The 21820-nt window shown below is 44.8% G+C and overlaps 1 protein-coding gene across 1 annotated transcript in view; it reads left to right on the forward strand.

Annotated features, from left to right (window-relative positions):
• Positions 1-21820, forward strand: part of LOC126236944 (esterase FE4-like) — a 67929-nt gene that overhangs the window by 13460 nt on the left and 32649 nt on the right. The window contains exons 2-5 of the mRNA XM_049946638.1: positions 1017-1154; positions 9230-9361; positions 9512-9659; positions 17891-18076. Of these exons, the coding sequence (XP_049802595.1) occupies positions 1017-1154; positions 9230-9361; positions 9512-9659; positions 17891-18076 (604 nt within the window). The remainder of the gene's footprint in view (positions 1-1016; positions 1155-9229; positions 9362-9511; positions 9660-17890; positions 18077-21820) is intronic.

The raw sequence follows: 21820 nt of genomic DNA on the forward strand, positions 1-21820 counted from the left end.
TGCATTGTCCTGTTGGAACAGCAAGTTCCCTTGCCGGTCTAGGAATGGTAGAACGATGGGTTCGATGACGGTTTGGATGTACCGTGCACTATTCAGTGTACCCTCGACGATCACCAGTGGTGTACGGCCAGTGTAGGAGATCGCTCCCCACACCATGATGCCGGGTGTTGGCCCTGTGTGCCTCGGTCGTATGCAGTCCTGGTTGTGGCGCTCACCTGCACGGCGCCAAACACGCATACGACCATCATTGGCACCAAGGCAGAAGCGACTCTCATCGCTGAAGACGACACGTCTCCATTCGTCCCTCCATTCACGCCTGTCGCGACACCACTGGAGGCGGGCTGCACGATGTTGGGGCGTGAGCGGAAGACGGCCTAACGGTGTGCGGGACCGTAGCCCAGCTTCATGGAGACGGTTGCGAATGGTCCTCGCCGATACCCCAGGAGCAACAGTGTCCCTAATTTGCTGGGAAGTGGCGGTGCGGTCCCCTACGGCACTGTGTAGGATCCTACGGTCTTGGCGTGCATCCGTGCGTCGCTGCGGTCCGGTCCCAGGTCGACGGGCACGTACACCTTCCGCCGACCACTGGCGACAACATCGATGTACTGTGGAGACCTCACGCCCCACGTGTTGAGCAATTCGGCGGTACGTCCACCCGGCCTCCCGCATGCCCACTATACGCCCTCGCTCAAAGTCCGTCAACTGCACATACGGTTCACGTCCACGCTGTCGCGGCATGCTACCAGTGTTAAAGACTGCGATGGAGCTCCGTATGCCACGGCAAACTGACTGACACTGACGGCGGCGGTGCACAAATGCTGCGCAGCTAGCGCCATTCGACGGCCAACACCGCGGTTCCTGGTGTGTCCGCTGTACCGTGCGTGTGATCATTGCTTGTACAGCCCTCTCGCAGTGTCCGGAGCAAGTATGGTGGGTCTGACACACCGGTGTCAATGTGTTCTTTTTTCCATTTCCAGGAGTGTATTACTTCTTTAATCATCTTCTCTATGTTACAGGCCCAAGACTACGTAACAGTGGACACACAAGAAGGAACACTCAGAGGCGTGTTGTCACTGACATACACCGGAAATCCTATTTACAGGTTTCAAGGTATTCCATATGCAGAGCCCCCAGTTGGAGATCTACGTTTTCAGGTATGTTCATGCATTTACTCATTCTCTGGCACTGACACAAATATTACTAGAGATTGAAGATATCTCAATGTGTGTGTTTCTCTTGTATAGTGATAAACACACTTCGGTTCATAAAACCACAGCACGGTTGAGTAGACGTTTGAAGATCACCATTGTTAGTGTCACAGCAGCAAGCCAGCAGATTCGTGCTGATTGCAATTGCGGATTTTTCTTGTGTGTGTGTGTGTGTGTGTGTGATCGCTATGCGGGGCAGCAAGTGGCTGTTTCTTGACTGAACGCTATAGTAATACTTGTTTCAGTGCTATGGTGGTCAAGAACCAAAACCGCTAAAACAGTCAATCGCACGGCTTGTTCTCCGGGAGAAGTAAAGTAAGCAGTTCTCAAAGTTGCAGCCAATCGAGCAATTTACAGAACTTAATTTATTAAACCCTATAATCACCTGATTCCCAGTCAGTGGTAGTGTCTGAAGCGAAGCAGTCCGCACAAGGTCCTACACCATACAGTGTTCTGTTCAGCAAGATTCTCCTATGCGTGATTCCTTATGCAGTATGAGATGTAATGGATCTTTATATGACATACAGTCTATATCAATTTACTTTCCATTGATGTTTGCAGATGCAACAGAATCATTTGCTTATTCTGTCTAACGGAGCACAGAATAACCGAGCCGTTGCTGGCACGATGAAGTTAATGGTGATGCAACATACCGGAAGCAGAGATTTATGTATGTACTTCCCGGGTGTTCATTCCTCACAATGTGTTACATCGTTCGCAGCTGAGCTCTTAGACCATGATTATACAGCAAACGCTAGTGATTCAATATTGAAATATTCAGCTGACGAAATTTCAACTATTAAATTCAACAGACAGCTCTACACTGGCAATGTAGATACGTTTCATGTGGAGTTCTCACACAAACTTTGCATGTTTTGGCCTTTGAATGTTTACATTATGTATGGAGAGACGATTAACTTTGTGCCAGTATTTGAAATCATTCAAAAGCGGAGAAAAAATTCCAATCACGATGCAATGAAACTAGTTGGGTACCCCCAAAAGAAGCAGTTACTGTAGTACTTGTACATCATAAACTGGGATATAGACAACAGATGTCAGCGACTTTGTCTTGTACAATGAACACCATAAGATTGCAAACCTCCTATACCGTGTGCATGATAGTATACCACTTACAATCTTTCGGAGGCCAAATATAAAAAGTAAAGAACATCATTAATAAAGCAAAATAGTTGTTAAATTCCTTAAGAGAACTGAGACAGAAACTTATAAAGTTTGCCGAATAATATTATCTCCGCTAACAGCTGAGAAGTGTCGTGTGGTAACCTTTAAGACAGCTACCACACTCAGTTCTTACACCTCATGCACCACTGAGTGTGTAAGCCGACTTGTATGAAATATGACATCCTTCCCTTATTTACCTTTTTTTTTTTGCTAATTTCCATAGTTCCGTTTGGAATAGTATGAGCTAGTACCTTATCTACCTATTTGCCAAAACAGAACTGTTCAGAGACAGGTTGGTGCATGCTTAGGTCACCTTTACCACTTTAGTTAGGCATTCATGAGTACTTGGCGTTGAGGTTAGAGGACGGGGTGCTAATTTATGTGATGACCGGTTAATTTAATGCAAATCACTGTAGGAAATTATAATAGCGATGGTTAATTAAAGTGACTCCAGTGGTAATGGTGCACTAACAGCTGAAATGTAGTGCATATTATTTAGTTCCTCTACAAGAATCATTTATTTTAGACCACAGCTAAATCGATGACGGTTACAACTCAAAACAAATATTAAAAAGTTACCTGGAGTTATTTAGACAAAGTAACTGACTTCTCCCCATCGGAGACATAATTTAGAAACAAAAATATGCCCATTCTGTTGGTAATAATCACAGTGTTCTTGAGTGTTAGTTACTTTTGACTCTGAGCCAAACAGAACATTAGTAGTCACACTTTCTCTCCTGTGTGTTAGCATCAAGGGTATACCCAGCGGGGGTTCAGGAAGGGCATTGTCTTCTCTCTAGAAAAAAATTTCCTTTTGCAAGCTGAAGTCACATGCTGACAAACCATAGAGATAGACTTAACAGTACAATATCATTCCTAAGAAAGTCAGAACACCAAATGGGTACTGACTAGCAGCAAGGGTACATATAGCATTGTGTTGCAAAATCCAAATAAACGTTTTCAGCGTTTGCCTCTGATTCCCTACAAACTGAAAATACCATTTGCTTTTGGGGTTCTAAAATCTTCCAGCAGCGGCGAAACTTCAATTCGCAATGTATTGTCTTACATTGCCAACCAGTGTCCAAAACTACTAAGGTGTAATATAGTTTCCCAAGTGTTAGTCTGTTTGGTGGTTAACAAAGAGATCTTCTACGGTGCTCAATTTTATTTTGTGGCAAACTGTGTGTCGTTTCCTCTACCTGTCCCCCTAAATCAACACGAGGCGCCCTCCACCGACCCCCCCACTCCAGTTAGCTCAGCCCCCACTAATGCCTTTTTTAGCGCACCTCGTTACCGGGACGTGGGCAGCCTCCAGTAGAAATCTTTTATAAGACTACATAAGTCACAGTCTCTTCCAGTAGAAATCAAAGTGTCTCACATCTGTAATAGAAGTCACCCACAACAGGAGTGTAAGCAAAAGATTTATCCTTTCTACCCTGGAATTCACAAAAAATTTCTTCTTGATCGTGTTCTTACCTCGCGTTTTGAATCTTTCAGTCGCATCCTTTGTTAGCAAATTTCCTTCCTCTTGAGTTCAGCTCTTTATCGTCACGTTACACAAGGTCTAACGGAAACGTCGCTTTAGAAGTATTCTACAGCAATGGTCAGTATTCTCCCCAAAATCAGAAGGTGCGACACTATGAGTTAAGCTGTCAGAATTAGGTACAGCAGCATGATGCACACTGCTGGTAGATCCTGGAACATTCACGAAGTATTCCTCTCACTGAACGTAAATGTGTTGCCAGTTCATCACAAGGCAACATGCAAGCTCATATGTAATTAAACAATACATAATACACTCCTGGAAATGGAAAAAAGAACACATTGACACCGGTGTGTCAGACCCACCATACTTGCTGCGGACACTGCGAGAGGGCTGTACAAGCAATGATCACACGCACGGCACAGCGGACACACCAGGAACCGCGGTGTTGGCCGTCGAATGGCGCTAGCTGCGCAGCATTTGTGCACCGCCGCCGTCAGTGTCAGCCAGTTTGCCGTGGCATACGGAGCTCCATCGCAGTCTTTAACACTGGTAGCATGCCGCGACAGCGTGGACGTGAACCGTATGTGCAGTTGACGGACTTTGAGCGAGGGCGTATAGTGGGCATGCGGGAGGCCGGGTGGACGTACCGCCGAATTGCTCAACACGTGGGGCGTGAGGTCTCCACAGTACATCGATGTTGTCGCCAGTGGTCGGCGGAAGGTGCACGTGCCCGTCGACCTGGGACCGGACCGCAGTGACGCACGGATGCACGCCAAGACCGTAGGATCCTACGCAGTGCCGTAGGGGACCGCACCGCCACTTCCCAGCAAATTAGGGACACTGTTGCTCCCGGGGTATCGGCGAGGACCATTCGCAACCGTCTCCATGAAGCTGGGCTACGGTCCCGCACACCGTTAGGCCGTCTTCCGCTCACACCCCAACATCGTGCAGCCCGCCTCCAGTGGTGTCGCGACAGGCGTGAATGGAGGGACGAATGGAGACGTGTCGTCTTCAGCGATGAGAGTCGCTTCTGCCTTGGTGCCAATGATGGTCGTATGCGTGTTTGGCGCCGTGTAGGTGAGCGCCACAATCAGGACTGCATACGACCGAGGCACACAGGGCCAACACCCGGCATCATGGTGTGGGGAGCGATCTCCTACACTGGCTGTACACCACTGGTGATCTTCGAGGGGACACTGAATAGTGCACGGTACATCCAAACCGTCATCGAACCCATCGCTCTACCATTCCTAGACCGGCAAGGGAACTTGCTGTTCCAACAGGACAATGCACGTCCGCATGTATCCCGTGCCACCCAACGTGCTCTAGAAGGTGTAAGTCAACTACCCTGGCCAGCAAGATCTCCGGATCTGTCCCCCATTGAGCATGTTTGGGACTGGATGAAGCGTCGTCTCACGCGGTCTGCACGTCCAGCACGAACGCTGGTCCAACTGAGGCGCCAGGTGGAAATGGCATGGCAAGCCGTTCCACAGGACTACATCCAGCATCTCTACGATCGTCTCCACGGGAGAATAGCAGCCTGCATTGCTGCGAAAGGTGGATATACACTGTACTAGTGCCGACATTGTGCATGCTCTGTTGCCTGTGTCTATGTGCCTGTGGTTCTGTCAGTGTGATCATGTGATGTATCTGACCCCAGGAATGTGTCAATAAAGTTTCCCCTTCCTGGGACAATGAATTCACGGTGTTCTTATTTCAATTTCCAGGAGTGTATTTGGTTTTGTTGTCAGTTCATTTGCCACATATGAAAGGTAAATAATTTCTATAGGAAAATTCAGTAACTGGACAAATCCAAATGAGCGTAATGAAAATATAACATATGTTTCCCCATCACAACTACTTAGATAGCAACACTTAAAACTCTAAACAGAAGAAACCATGGTCTTAGAACACTGAAGCATGCGATACAAAACCACAGTAAGTAAAAACTGACAGCAAACATAACTACTGGCAAAAGTAAATACATCACTAGTATTACTGAAATTAAAAAAAAAGGAAGAATTCTCCAACGCAAACAGTGCTCAATATCAGATGTTGAAGTAAAGTCAGTGCAACAAAAATTATGTTTACATCGACTGATACACATATTACTGTATTGTAAAATTTTTCATCTCTCTATGTTCATACCAAAAAAAGTCATAAAAAATGTTTATAGCGTACAGCAGTAACCAGCTATAGAAAACAAAGATATAACCATTACAGCTCTGGAATTTAGTCGTTCATCCGCAGACTGTTTGCATGCTTGTAACAAAACACTTGGTACAACTCGCGCAGTTTGTGGTGGCCGATGTGCATTTCCCAGTTTTCTTCCAAAGCGCTGGGCAAGTTCTTTTGTTTGTTCGGAAGGAGAGAGCGACAAGTGTTTCCCACCTTTCGGCCAGTCAGCGATGACAGAATGGAGACGTGCGTCGTGCAGTCTTTCTCAAACGATCTTACAGTTACTATTAGGTAAAAAAAAATCGTTTATGCTTTACTTGTACCTTTAAACGTCAGGTTCATGATGATGTGCCCATCATTTCCTTAACGGTCTTAGTTATTGTGATATTTACGTGAAAGTAAGACACTGTGCGACGTTCGAAAAAGTGCGCAACGCAAAATAGAGGTCGCTATGATTTTGAGTTTGATGGATATTACATAACACGCATGTTGTTTCGTATGAAATTTAGAGAGGTATCTGTCAGTCAGCGATCTCTAGAAAATTGATCTGATGTAGCACATTCATTTGTGATAGCGCCGCGGCAGCGATAAAGCCAGATGAAATTCATATTCATAAACGGTATCGGACATCAAAACGAGATTTTTTCGAATGATAGCACGCAAAGAGGAGACTATTTTACCATATAGTTATTGTGTAAGCCTTCATTATCTACCGTATTATCTCGATAACTACAGACTTCTCCGGTGAAAGAATGTAATTTTTAAGGGCCATCGATAGCTGGTGAAATAAGAAATGGTATGGGTTTTCGAACAACGTGTGTCAAGACACTACACTTTTTTTTTTTTTTTTTGTACCGGTGATGTGCTTTTTCACAAGCTACTGTATTTACTTTTCCACAGTTCCTCACTTAGTAGACTTAATAAACCACTGTCTCAGAATTCTTTCGCAAGTGTGTCTGCACATATTAGTTACATGAGACAGTGTAAATTCATCTGTGTTTTGGCAAAAAAAAAGTGTTCAAATGTGTGTGAAGTCCTAAGGGAACAAACTGCTGACGTCATCTGTCCCTAGACTTAAACACTACTTACACTAACTTATGCCAAGAACAACACACACACACTCATGCCCGAGGGAGGACTCGAATCTCCGGCGGGAGGGGCTGCGCAATCCGTGACATGGCGCCCCAAACCGCTGGCCACTATGCGCAGCTTTTGGCAAAAGAAGCAAATTTTGACATGGTAATCAGAGAAATGTGTAAGTTTTACTCAAAATTCGCCACTCATAACGCTTCTCTGAAAATTACAAATGGTTAACAAGCCAAGCGAAAATAAATCTCTGCATTTTTGGCGGAATTCTTTTCAGACACGAAAGAAAGAAGAGGTAACAGTTGATCTTTTTGACTGGTTACCATGCAAGCGTGGGCGTGGGCGGGTCCCACTTAACATTTACAAAAAATGTGATCGCAGGCTTCAGTTTGAAATGGCACTTCCCCTCCAAAGGTCGACATTTCCCCAATAGCTATCTGAGCGATCTCCCGCCATTGCCACTCTCCCCTCACTTCCCTAGCGCTTGCGTATCTAGAGGCCATGGCATTTTTCGCGCACTATACACTGGTGCATGCAAGCCGTCTGACGATGAATGTGTAAATGAGAAACCGATTACACTGCCTTTGTCTTTTTTAAACAATGATTGCTGGTGTGGGTTATAAACATTTTGCATCAGGTAACAGATACGCTTCTGCAAAATGTCATTCTTTGACAAATTAGAAACACAGTTTCGTTCTGGAAGACCCATTGAGGATAAAAAATTTTATTCTTGTGACTCCCAGAACACCAGCAAATACAAAAGCACTGCTGAGTCTTCTAAAATGTTTTTGAAACTTATCTTGATCAGATAATTCAGAATTGCACAAATAACCTGAAGGCGTTACAGACGCAGCCAGTAATAGCGCCAATCTCTCATAGGTGTCTTGCTTACGAAACACAAGTAGTGTCATACCCCGTATCAAATGGGTATTAAAAAGAGAATTGCTGGGAAGAATGGACTGCCTCTTCTGCAAGAGAACTTATTCATCCATGCTGATCACTAAAACGGTGATGAGGATATCACCAACCACATACATGTGGTAAGCATTTAATTTGAGTTGTACTGGCTTTCTGAATATCAGCTGACCGAGGCTCCACGTCACCTCCCTGACGTACTTTCAATGCTGGGATAGCCTAGACGTGCGTCTCCAATTATCATAATACAGTGAAAATAGTTGCATGGAGCAGAAAATTGATGGTCGCGTTTACGTTCTAAATTTACTTTTACACTCTTTGTCAAAGCTTTTTATTAACGATTCTTGCTGTGCATTACGCCAATTATCAGAGCAAGAAATCCGTCGCAGTCAACAATGGCGCCCCTCTCTCATATATTACTTATGAAGTCACTAAAGCCATTTAGCTAAACTGAGTAAGTTCGACGCCATCAAGCTTAATCACACTTGGTGAAATATATCAGATCTTGTTCTGTCCTTGCTGCCTCGTACAACGTAGACATCTGCATCACTAAATTGTTACATTATTTGAATACTTTCCCAGCTATAAACATAGGCTCACCGTTATTAAGGGTTGTAAATGTACTTATTTACCCTCTGTCTCTTAATTTTTTGTCTTTCTCTACTGGTGCCAAAGAAGAGAGAATATTTTTATGCATGGTTCTTATGCAGGAATGACTGTCGCTAAGTTTAGTATGGGACCAAATTTCTCAGAATTTCGCACCATAGTTGTTTCGTTGGCGAATGCTTTCGGAATTGAAACGCTAAAATCTCCTGTGTTTCACAAGGCCTCTTTTTTAGTGTCTGTCACAGGAGTTTCAACACCATCTCCGGGGCACTCTCCCTCTTATTAAGCAATACTTTTTTTTACATGGGGAAATACTTTGTATTCAAGCTTTATTATCAGACGAGAAACACTGTCAGAATTCCTGACCATACGTTTTACCCATTAATAATGATTATTCTTCTATAACAGACATTCGAAGTGAACTAGATCCAGACTTCAGACAACCTCATACGTGAACTATTCACATTAGGACTGCCTTGCAACTTCGCTATTCGTCTTTAAATATTCGTGTAACTCAGTATTTCCTCTTTGAAAATTTAACACATCACGAAACGATGTCTCTTCACAGCCACCAGTGACAAAAGCAGCATGGTCTGGAGTTAGAGACGCCCTGGCGGTGGGGTCGCAGTGTCCCCAGTATCGAAGTGGTGCGACGTCTGGCGCCGAAGACTGTCTTTACCTCAATGTTCATGGTCCAGGGGTATGTACTATTTTACAGAAAATGTCTCTCAATTTATAATATCAACGATAAATTATTTTCTCCACGTCTCAGTTAAACAGAATTTTTTTGAAGTTATTATTGTAAGTATTGGGATTGACGAGATGTTATCGTTATTTAACGTTTCGACAGACACCGTCGCAAAATGGAACCCAGAAAGCTGTTATGGTTTGGATACACGGCGGATGTTTCACAGGAGGATCTGGTTCGCCGGTAGCAGACTATTTTGTGGACAATGACGTCATATTCGTTGGCATAAATTATCGGCTGGGACTTCTTGGTAATAATTTAGAATACTACTGAAGTTACGTATTGGTGTAAACTACAAAACAGACTGCCCTGCAAAAAATGTGAAGCACTAAGAAGACATGGTGAGATGTCAGTATAACTTCGTACATGTCCACACCATCGGTGTATATTTAAATTGTTGGAGTTGTAGTTATTTGCGACACGTAGAAGTGTGGAAGACACAAAGATGCAAATGCTCGTATCAGATAACCTTATCAATACTTGACAGACTTTGAAAATGGCCTCATTGTGGGTCTCCATTTGGTCAGCTTGTAGAACCGTGCAATATCTAGATTTGTGGGGCACTAAGGTTTGACACTGGTCCAATTCTGGATTGCACGACTCCCCGAAAGCAGGCATCGAGCAATGGACGCCATGCAACATTCTGTGTCATCCCACTCCATTGTTCGAAGACTGGTTCAAATGGCTCTGAGCACTATGGGACTCAACTGCTGAGGTCTTAAGTCCCCTAGAACTTAGAACTACTTAAACCTAACTAACCTAAGGACATCACACACATCCATGCCCGAGGCAGGATTCGAACCTGCGACCGTAGCAGTCGCGCGGCTCCGGACTGAGCGCCTAGAACCGCTAGACCACCGCGGCCGGCCTTCGAAGACTGGCAGCGGCAGGAAGAGGGATTTGCTGTCCCATGACCAGGCTGCCATTTACACAACACAAACGGCTGCACTTAGACGGGTGCCATGACCGGTAATCACAAACTGGTGATAAATGGCACCGTGCTGTGTTCAGCAACGAATCGCTGTTCACACCATTTCAGATGACCAGCGTAGACGAGAATGACTGCGACCTTGCGACAGGGGAAGCACAGCGATGTTATTCCTGCGCCATGGCATGGGGAGGCATCGGAGACGATTTCAGGTCACAGTGCGTGACTCGTAAACTGCCTGTGTCATGGTGAGGTACTCCCACGACCAGAAAGATCAGCAGATATATCCCTGAGAGAAAATGTATGGGACTACCTCGGATGTCAACTGCGTTTGAGGATGTCAAAGACCAGTTGTATGAGTTGTGGGTCAGTTTGCTTCAGGAGGGGACAGAAGTGTTTTACGACACCTTTCCCAAGAGAATCAGTGCATGTAGCTAGGCAAGACGAGTGCAACGTCACAATGATAAATGGGCTCAAACTGCCAAGCTATTTGTAAATCTGAATCTATTTTGTGATTACTGAAATAACGTCACATCACACACCCTCTCAAGCCATGAAGTTTCATTCCGTTACCTCTTCTCTCTTTGGATGCTGCACCCGTTTTGTCAGGTAATGTAGAAAAGAAGGCATTTGTCAATTAAACTGGTGTTTATTAAGCTAATTCAGAAATTTCTTTCTGCTGTGGGTTGACAAATTTTATAACGTACTTGCGAAGTTTCTTAGTATCTACTATGCCCGAGAATCTAGTGATTGAAATGAGTACCCTATTTCCTCCTTTACCTATCTTATCGCGGCTGTTAGTAGACAAGTCTTAGCTTAGCTTATTATTGCCAGAAAGCTTGCTTACAGCTATCGCTCACTCTTCTAGGGATTCACTGGCGTGTGTGCTGACCAGATTCCACTATTACTGAACAATAAAAAAATTACCGTGCAAATGTTCTTCAAGTAATTTACACTCGGTTGCAAGTGTCCTATTTCTCTATCTAAAGACAAGCATTTTACCTCAATTAGCCGTCTAAAACTTAGTGTAATTATTACTACATTTTCTTATGTTTTCTGTTCCCCAGAAGTCTACTATCATAGGGATAAGACGAAACGAGAATCGGTAACTGCTTTGCAATTTTTGTGCTATCTATGTTGCACAACCTGTAGTGTTGCACAGAAAAATTTACATTGTTTTAGTGAGTGACTGCTTGCTAATGGATTTGAACTAGTGGTTACTTATAGTGGAAGGGGAAATAAATAATAAGATGGAGACGATGTTCAGGATCTGTAACAGCGAGAATACTTCTACATAACTGTACATAAATAACGAATGGTAACAGTGATAATTTAAGCTATTGACCCCAAAGACTTTCTAAATTTCTTGACGATTTTTGAAATGTAGACTCCAGTAGCTAAAAACTATTCAGATCGTTTTTGAAGCGATGTAAAACGTTGCTGTTATCAGGAAATATATCTTGAGGATTTGGGAGATTTAGAACCACGCGAATGTCAACAGTATCGGCGAGGAAAATGAAACGGTGTCATAGAACTTACCAGTTAACTTCGGCTTCTGTGTGACCATACAACCCGTTCTAAAAACATTTTCATGAATAGAACTACCTCACTATTAAGAGTGTTCTTAACTTGATGTTGTTCGACAGACGTAAATATCTCAAATCATCTTACCTCCTTATATTAGTCATATTCCCTGAATAATACATCATATTCTTCGTCTGCGTGTACTAGGTCTCAACAACTGCTGTATAAATATACTGCCTAACACGAAGCGTGAAGCACCCTTCGGTGGTGAATAAAGCGAGTCACATTAACACAGAACTTGAGAGTATGAGTTCCCTTAACAGTATGACGTTGTACATCCTCTGGCCTGTACGCATGGACTCATCCGGATGGTAACGGTGTCTAAAAGCCAGTATATCATCTCCTGAGGCCATGTGGGCACAACTGTTGTAACCGCCCCCTGATATCCTGGATACTGGCGTGGGGATGGAGCTGAGATCTTGCTGGCCATGGAGGTACCTCAACATCATGAAAACAGTTCATAGAGGCATACACCACTGCCCTGTTGACAATTGGCACCACGACACTTCATATGAGAGAACACAAAATGATGCAGGGTGTCTGTGACATTCATTTGTGCCGTCGTAGTTCCGTCAACCACCATCAACCGTGACCTGAAGTCATATCCAAAGTCTGCTCACTCAGTGACTCCAGGTGTAACGCCACTGTGCCTCTCCAAAACATTGGAAGAGTGGCACCTCTCCCTTGGTCGCCACCGTACTCGCTGACCACAGTCATCTGGGATAGTGCAGAACCTTGTTTCATCACTGAACACAATGCGACGCCATCCACCAGCAGTTCATGGTTCCTTCTCACGGCACCACCCTTCATATTAACGGCAGGCTATGCGTGGGACAGCGATTCTCTAGCCTGACTGCTGCCAGTCTGCGACCAACGATGCGGAATGGCGCAGACTGTTGCAGGGAGTCCATTAATTGCCCCCGGATGGAAGGAGCAGCTGTGACTCAATTACAGTGTAGATGATTTGGAATACTCATATCTTGTCTTATTGATTGATCAGTGTCACATCCGAATGCCCCACAAATCTGTACATTGCGCAATTCGACCACCCGTACAAATGGAGACCCAAAATGAGCCTCTTCCCAAACTCTGTCAGAAGCTGATAATGATTCGTAATGCTGGTACGCAGCACCTCTGTGGCCTTAACAGTGATCACTTAACCTCCGACATTGTTTACGTTTCTTATACACCCTGCCAGGCCTCGCTGTTAATAATACTAAACACGAACAACCTTAATGCACTCTGGTGGCGTGCTACATGTCACAGAGATTCGCAACGATCTTACATTGTATTCCAACCATTTCTTCTGGGTACTTCACTTACATGTCAACTAGCGTGCTTTATTAACACTTAGCCGGCCGGTGTGGCCGTGCGGTTAAAGGCGCTTCAGTCTGGAACCGCGTGACCGCTACGGTCGCAGGTTCGAATCCTGCCTCGGGCATGGATGTGTGTGATGTCCTGAGGTTAGTTAGGTTTAATTAGTTCTAAGTTCTAGGCGACTGATGACCTCAGAAGTTAAGTCGCATAGTGCTCAGAGCCATTTGAACCATTTTTTTTATTAACACTTATACAGTTTACGAATTATTTTTATTTTTGTTTGTCTTATTCACAGAAAATATCGCCACTCCTAGGCTTACTCGTTACCTTCTTGTTTAAAAGTGGATGCGATGTCTGCGTAAATGTTACCCTATAATTTTTCCTTCGCAGACCTATGTTGAACGCAAAATGTAAAAAAGAGTGGGAGACCATAAATGAACAGCTATGTAACATAACAAGGCTGGCAATGAAGTCCAGTGGTAAGTCAGTATTTTTCTGAAAACAGTAGTGCGACCTATGGGTATATGCTGGGAGCAACGAAGCGAAGAGCAGGATTGTTTCCCGCCTCATCCCATCATAGACATTCTTCACAGTTGTATGGTGTACGATATGATCCCCAGGCCATTACACTGTCTCACCACGGTTTTTATTACTTTGTTTTCCTTCTGTTATCCAAATGCAAGCACGTCATTCCAATTCAAACAGTTTAAAAGCAGACTCATCGCGCCACTTCACATCCATTCCTTGGTCTGACCCTCAAAAAAATGGTTCAAATGGCTCTGAGCACTATGGGACTCAACTGCTGTGGTCATCAGTCCCCTAGAACTTAGAACTACTTAAACCTAACTAACCTAAGGACATCACACACATCTATGCCCGAGGCAGGATTCGAACCTGCGACCGTAGCAGTCGCACGGTTCCTGACTGCGCGCCTAGAACCGCGAGACCACCGCGGCCGGCGGTCTGAACCTCAGGTTTTATGTACCTGGGACTACTGAAACCACAGCAGATTTACCAGGAATGTTTTCTGTATGCTGCTCCCACTCTATTGTTTTAAATATGTGGTTTTCTCCAAGTCCAGATGGCCTTATATGGTTATTTAAAAGGAGCTACGTGTATATATGCATATCTTAAACACAAACGCACGGCTTTAAATTATCGACTTACTTTTATCGACCACTCCTAAGGCACAATAAAACTCCGAACATCTTAACGTAACAGTATTTAATGCTCCCTGCAGTACAATTAAACGACACACATCAAAATAAGTTTTTCATCACACCAGTCCCCAGAACTCCTGAAGATAGACGTTGACTGTGGATATTGTATCACAGACACAGTCCATTTGACTGTTCAGAGATGTCACTAAACCCGCCCAAAGATGTAAACAAACATGCATGAGCAGCGCCTATTAGACGGAGGAGGTCCGACAGCCCATCATTTCCAGTCATTCCACCAGGAAGGAGGTACCCGAATCGTGTTGTCTGTAGTTCAACCATGCCTAGACGGTCAATACCGCGGTTCAGTCGCGTCCGCATTGTTACTTTGTGCCAGGAAGGGCTCTCAACAAGGGAAGTGTCCAGGCGTCTCGGAGTGAACCAAAGCGATTTTGTTCGGACATGCAGGAGATACAGAGAGACAGGAACTGTCAATGAGAAGGACCACTACTGCAGAGGATGACCGCTACCTACGAATTATGGCTCGGAGGAACGCTGACAGCAACGCCGCCATGTTAAATAATGCTTTTCGTGCAGCCACACGACTTTACTCCCGATGTCCATTGCGAGGTCCATCTTTGCAACCACGACACCATGCAGCGCGGTGCAGATGGGCCCAACAACATACACAGTGGGCCGCTGAGAATTGGCATCACGTTCTCTTCACCGGTGAGTGTCGCGTATGCCTTCAACCAGACAAACGTCTGAGACGTGTTTGGAGGCAACGCAGTCAGGCTGAACGCCTTAGACACACTGTCCAGCGAGTGTAGCAAGGTGGAGGTTCCCTGCTGTTTTGGCATGGCATTATGTGGGGCCGACGTACGCCGCTGCTGGTCATGGAAGGCGCCGTAACGGCTGTACGAGACGGGAATGCCGTCCTCCGACCGATAGTGCAACCATATCGGCAGCATATTGGCGAGGCATTCGTCTTCATGGACGACAACTCGCGCCCCATCGTGCACATCTTGTGAGTGACTTCCTTCAGGAAAACGACATCGCTCAACTAGAATAACCTGCTTGTTCTCCAGACATAAACCCTATCGAACATGCCTGGGATAGATTGAAAAGGGCTGTTATGGACGACGTGACCCACCAACCACTCTGAGGGATCTACGCCGAATCGCCGTTGAGGAGTGGGACAATCTGGACCAACAGTGCCTTGCTGAACTCGTGGATAGTATAGCACGACGAATACAGGCATGAATCAATGTAAAAGGACGTGCTACTGGGTATCAGAGGCACCGGAGTGTACAGAAACCTGGACCACCATCTCTGAAAGTCTCGCTGTATGGTGGTGGAACATGCAAAAGGACGGAAATTATGTTTATGCTGATCTCTGTTCCAATTTTCTGTACAGGTGCCGGAACTCTTGGAACCGAGATGATGCAAACCTTTTTTTGATATGTGTAATTGCAGTGCAGAGGAATGTCCTGAAGCTGTTGTTCCAAATACCACTAAAACTCTGCTTAGGTGTCAGAAATGGCAATGGGCAGCTGGCTATACCAGCAAATGTCGGAGGAGCTGTTGACTACCAACAGATCCCTAGATTTCAGGTTTAACGGTAACCGCAAATATGCGATCTTGGTGGCCAAGTCATTCGCTCGATTTGTTCAGAATATTCTTCGTACCAATCACGAGCAATTGTAGCCTGATGACATGGCGCTTTGTCATCCACAAAAATTCCGTCGATTGGGAGCATGAAGTCTATGAATGGCAGCGAGTGGACTCCAAGTAGCCGAACATAATTATTTCCAGTCAGCGATCGTTCAGTTGGATCAGAGACCAAATGCATTCCATGGAAACACAGCCCACACCGATATGGAGCCACCACCAGGTTGAACAGTGCCTTATTGACAACATGGGTCCATGGCTTTGTGGGGTGAGCGCCACATTCGAAGCCTTACCAACTGAAATCGGGACTTATCTAACCAGGCCACGGTTTTCCAATCGTCTGTGGTCCAATCGACGTGGTCACAAGCCCAGGAGAGGCGCTGCAGGCAGTGTCGAGCTACTTCCCACATCGATTTCTGATGTTATTTCACGCAGTGTTGCTTAGCACTAAACAACTGTAAGCAAACGCTGCTGCTCCCAGTTGTTAAGTAAAGGCCCTCGGACACTGCGTTGTCCACGTTTAGAGATAATGCCTGAAATTTGCACTCTCTTGACGCTGTGGCTCTCGGAATATTGAATTCCCTAAAGATTTCCGAAACTGAATGCCCGTGCTTCTGTCTCCAATTACCATTCCGCTTTCAAAGTCTGCTAATTCCCGTCGCGCGGCGAAATCACGTCGCAAATATTTTTACGTGAATCACCTGAGTACAATTGACAGCTCCGCCAATCCACTGCCTTTCTATACCTTGTGTAAGTGATACTACCACCATTGTATATGTGCATATCGCTATCTCCTGACTTTTGTCATCATAGTGTAAAAACACATTAAGTTCTGGGTTTCAGAGATAGAATGTAAAAACACATAAAGTTCTGAGCTGCAGAAATAGAAGGTAGCTGGCCAATAGTAGAGTCCATCCAGAGTCATAAATGCAAGCCAGTGTAGCCAACTGATAGCATCCGGCGAAATGAAAGTTCCATCTAAGCAAGCACAGGACAGAGAAGGCTGAGAGTTGAGGGCGCCCGTTATTGCTGGACGGTGGTAACGGTGTCCCGCCAGGTGACGTGACGTGCGCTCCAGGGGCATGGCTTCTTTTCAGAGCCTTGATTGTGGTCACGGCTTGCAGATCATGGCGCCACCGGTGTTAAGGGCTGTAAGTAACTGAGGGTCGATCTCTGACAGATGTGATAGGTTCATGTCGCTGTCGGAGCCAGCTGCAGCTTTTTCCGTTTCTTTCACCCCGAGCGACGCTTTATGTATGTTACTTGTGTACTTATGGAAACTCTGTAATGGTACATTGTTTACGCTAGCTAACTACCCTTAAATATACGTGTGCTGCAATGAACTGCAGGTTGCTGCAACAGTGAAGGTAACAATCTGCACGTAGGGCATCTAATCTACATAGCTAACTTTGTTTAGTTTGAGTCACACAGATTGTTCTATATTAGGTTTGCCTTTCATCTTTTTAAATTTTTGATTATATCTCTTATAGATAGTTCATTGTGTGTGTAATATCTGTAAGTTCGATTAGAAGGTAACCCTACAGTCGGGTACTGACCCGAAGCAGCCGCTCTTAAATGTATTTTATCGCTGCAGTAATGTGTAGCTTGTAACAATAGTGAATGCACCTGTTTGCATTGTACAGAATTTAATTTAATTGAGTGGTGTGGTTTAGATTTGGCCCTCTGAGAAGCTTCAATAAACTATAATCCACACAGCTTGGATTCTGAGTGTGCGTTAATCGGTGTAACATGTAGTTTGATGTACTAACGCTATATAAGAGTTTACACTTCCATTATTGAAGTTACAAGGAAACTGTTCTGCAGGTTTCTTAAGCACCAGTGACGAAATCGTCCCCGGGAACATGGGCCTTAAGGATCAAGTGGAGGCCCTTCGCTGGGTGCAGAGGAACATAGCAGCGTTTGGTGGTGACCCAGACAAAGTCACTATCTTCGGCCAAAGTGCTGGAGGGGCCTCCATTCATTACCACGTCCTATCTCCAATGAGCAAAGGTAAGTGAACTAAAGATTTTAATATCCCATGAAAATAATAATTTCACTTCAGATCAAAAGTTTCTAATGCGTCCAGGAGGTACAGCGCCCTGAAATAATGCCTCACTAATTACAGTTAGACAGGAACTTCAGCATCAGAGGGTCCCTTCAAATTAATTTGAAATTTTCAGCACAATGCACTAATTGTCAAAATAGATTATTTAGAAACTCTTATTTAGCTTATTTAGCTTGCAGCAAAATGCTTATGACGTGGTTGTAACTGGCTGAAACATTCACTGCAGAAAAGAATGAAGGAATCATTTCTTTGAAATCCCGTAATTCCCTCCATTCGTAGAGCAATGAGCAACAGGATCACGCTCTCCACAACCTTAATACAATTGACACCCCCTTCTCTAAGGAGACAGTGGGCCTGCAGTCCCACTGAATATCATCTGAACTCTTTCGAGAGCAGCGTGACCGCAATTTTTGCTCTGTTATGTAGGGTGGAACCACTAAGGACCGTTGAAAACTATTCGAAAAAATTCGAACGTGATCTGAAGCAGCAACGGTTGTTTATGCCTTTTCGGCCATACTGTTTCGCGCCGTCCAGTGGTTTGTACTTGGTGAGGAAGGGGTGGGGAGGGGGGGGGCGGGGCTCTGCGACACTGAAACATGCATCAAACAGCAACGTTACCGCCTAAGACCCCAGTTCGACAACAGACTCAGTCTCACACACATATCATCATTATTCACATTAAAACGACCCTGTATTGAGACAGAGATGTTTAACACCCGGAGCCTGAGATTGTGGGTGAGTAGAATAGTGTACAGCAGTAGCGGTATAGACAATAGCAGTTGACTGTTAACAACACGTTGATTTGAGAACAGATTTTCTATCGTGGTAATTAGTAGACGAGCCAATGTCCTTGCTAGAGTGGTAACACCGTTTCCCATCACATCACCAGAGTTAAGTACTGTCGGACGTATTGGCTAGCACTTGGCTCGATGACCATCCGGATCTGCTGTTGAAAAAGGGGGTGCACTCAACCCTTGTGAGGACTGCTGAGGAGCTACTTGATTGAGAAAGACCGGCTCTGGGAGAGCGGTGTGCTGACCACATGCCCCACCAAATCCGCATCCAGTGACGCCTATGAGCTGAGGATGACACATCACTCGCCAGGTATCGATGGATCTTCCATGGCCTATTCGGATAGAGTTATGTATTTATTTTGCTTAGGTAGCCATTTTTGTTTGGAGCAGGGGTATGGGACACTTGGTGTGCATGTGCAGAGATGATATCACGGTCGCATGTGTGTGATTATGGCTTCTGTGTGCCATCGTAATGCGCAGTGCGAGGCTGAGAGGAGCCACCCACATTTCATAACATCATATTTCCCGTTGAGCGGAATTATCATGCAGCACACGCAAGCACATTGCTATTTCCATGTACGTCATTTTTGTTTGTTGTGTATATTTACTTGCAATACTGTGTGACTGGTCCAAGTTTTATTGTATTACTATGCGAGGTTTTCGATGGGCTGATGCCAGCGTCAATGGTGAAAACCAAGCGCGCAACAATATTTGATGAGATTTCTATTGTAGTTTGTAGAGACACACCACAGCATACACAGACGCACCACTAACACATTGCGGTCGGCGGTGAAGACATTTCAACTTTGTAAAGTAGTGTATGAAACGTCGATTCACACATCATAGCATTTTTGGCATGTTCAAAATTTAAGGGATGGTTGAACTCACTTGACCGTACAAAGTTAAGTGCACACATGATTTTTTTTTCTTTTTATTGTTGCTGAAATTCAAATCTGTTCAAGAAGAGCGCAAAACTGATACCATTGAAGTTAGCGTATAAGATTATTTTGAATGTTAGAAGTTAACGGTGGGCTAAGATCGCTCGTGTATACGAAGTTAGGTACATGCTTTTTTTGTGATATTCTAGTCCGTTCTCGCGGCTCACACAGCTGACACCATGCGACCTAGTAAATAAGAAGGAGGCTTCCTAGAGATTAGTGATGCATACACTACACACAATTATTGCAGGTTCTGTGGTAGAAACGTAGGTACCCATCTTATTTCTGTATAAGGTAGGAAAACAAACTCACTGGCCTGCATCTCGTGGTCGTGCGGTAGCGTTCTCGCTTCCCACGCCCGGGTTCCCGGGTTCGATTCCCGGCGGGGTCAGGGATTTTCTCTACCTCGTGATGGCTGGTTGTTGTGTGACGTCCTTAGGTTAGTTAGGTTTGAGTAGTTCCAAGTTCTAGGGGACTGATGACCATAGATGTTAAGTCCCATAGTGCTCAGAGCCATTTGAGCCAAACTCACTGAGAGGGGACATAGTGCAATGATGGTAAAAAAGTTAAGACGTTACGCATCCAATCCTTTCCGTCTTGGAACATGACAAACAACGTATGTCACCAAAAGCTTGTTGCTTTGTGTGACTAAGTTTCTGATCCGACACCCATTTCGTATCCATTTGAAAGAGCTCGTTGACGAACATATTAAGGTCACCTTTGGTGCCTCACGTCTTAATTCCTAGTCTCTTATGTGTCTTCATTTTGGCATTTGTGACGTATAACACTTCGATAAATATTATTGCAGTATAAAGTTAATTTTTATTTCATATCTCTTAGCCCTACGTGTCTTGTATGTATATAGTTTTTTTCATTTGTGGCATATATCTTCATAATGAATAGTATTACTGTGTATGATTTATATTTATTTTCAGATTTCTTGGTTACATGTTTATTTATATGTGTCTTATACAGGGTGGTCCATTGATCGTGACCGGGCCAAATATCTCACGAAATAAGCGTCAAACGAAAAAACTACAAAGAACGAAACTTGTCTATCTTGAAGGGGGAAACCAGATGGTGCTATGGTTGGTCCGCTAGACGGCGCTGCCATAGGTCAAACGGATATCAACTGCGTTTTTTTTTTTTTTTAAATAGGATCCCCCATAATTTGTCATACGAAACGAAATAATCTAGTTTCTTACCATATTTTTAATGGAGAAAAACGCATGAACTTAAGCAACGCTTTCAATCCTTGAAACAGATTTGTAACGTGGAGATATCCACAGGTAGTGGAACATCAGAATCGTTCCCTTGAAACGACAGATTTCATCGATTGACAGCACTACAGCAGTCTGTATCTGAACTGCTGTTGTGGTGAATGAGACTGACGTGTCGCTGCCGACATCCGCCGGTCCCCACAAACAAAAGAAACCACGTGTTTACTGGTGCGGCCCAGCCTCTTCAGGGCCTCCGAGGAGGACAAAACAGACGAAACGCCAAGGTTGGTACATCCAGCTATGCTTTGTTGTCAATGGCTTACAGTTAGCAGAAGGGACCTGCTGACCAGCGCCCTTTCGGCCCGAGAGAAGCAAACTGCTTCACTGTCAAACTGCACACGGGAGACAAACACATAAGAAACGCTGGCCGCTGCATACTGGAGCCATTCCGAGTTGAACCTGAATAAACAAGGTTCAAATGGCTCTGAGCACTATGGGACTTAACATCTGAGGTCACCAGTCCTCTAGAACTTACAACTACTTAAACCTAACTAACCTAACGACATCACACACATCCATGCCCGAGGCAGGATTCGAACCGGCGACCGTAGCGGTCGCGCGGTTCCAGACTGAAGCGCCTAGAACCGATCGGCCACACGGGCCGGCGAATAGACAAGCCACGACCTGAAATCCTGCTGGACCGTGAGAATGATTCCTAGGAGCGTGTACAGTAACAG

The sequence above is a fragment of the Schistocerca nitens genome, chromosome 2, assembly GCF_023898315.1.
Source record: "Schistocerca nitens isolate TAMUIC-IGC-003100 chromosome 2, iqSchNite1.1, whole genome shotgun sequence".
Lineage (NCBI taxonomy): Eukaryota > Metazoa > Arthropoda > Insecta > Orthoptera > Acrididae > Schistocerca > Schistocerca nitens.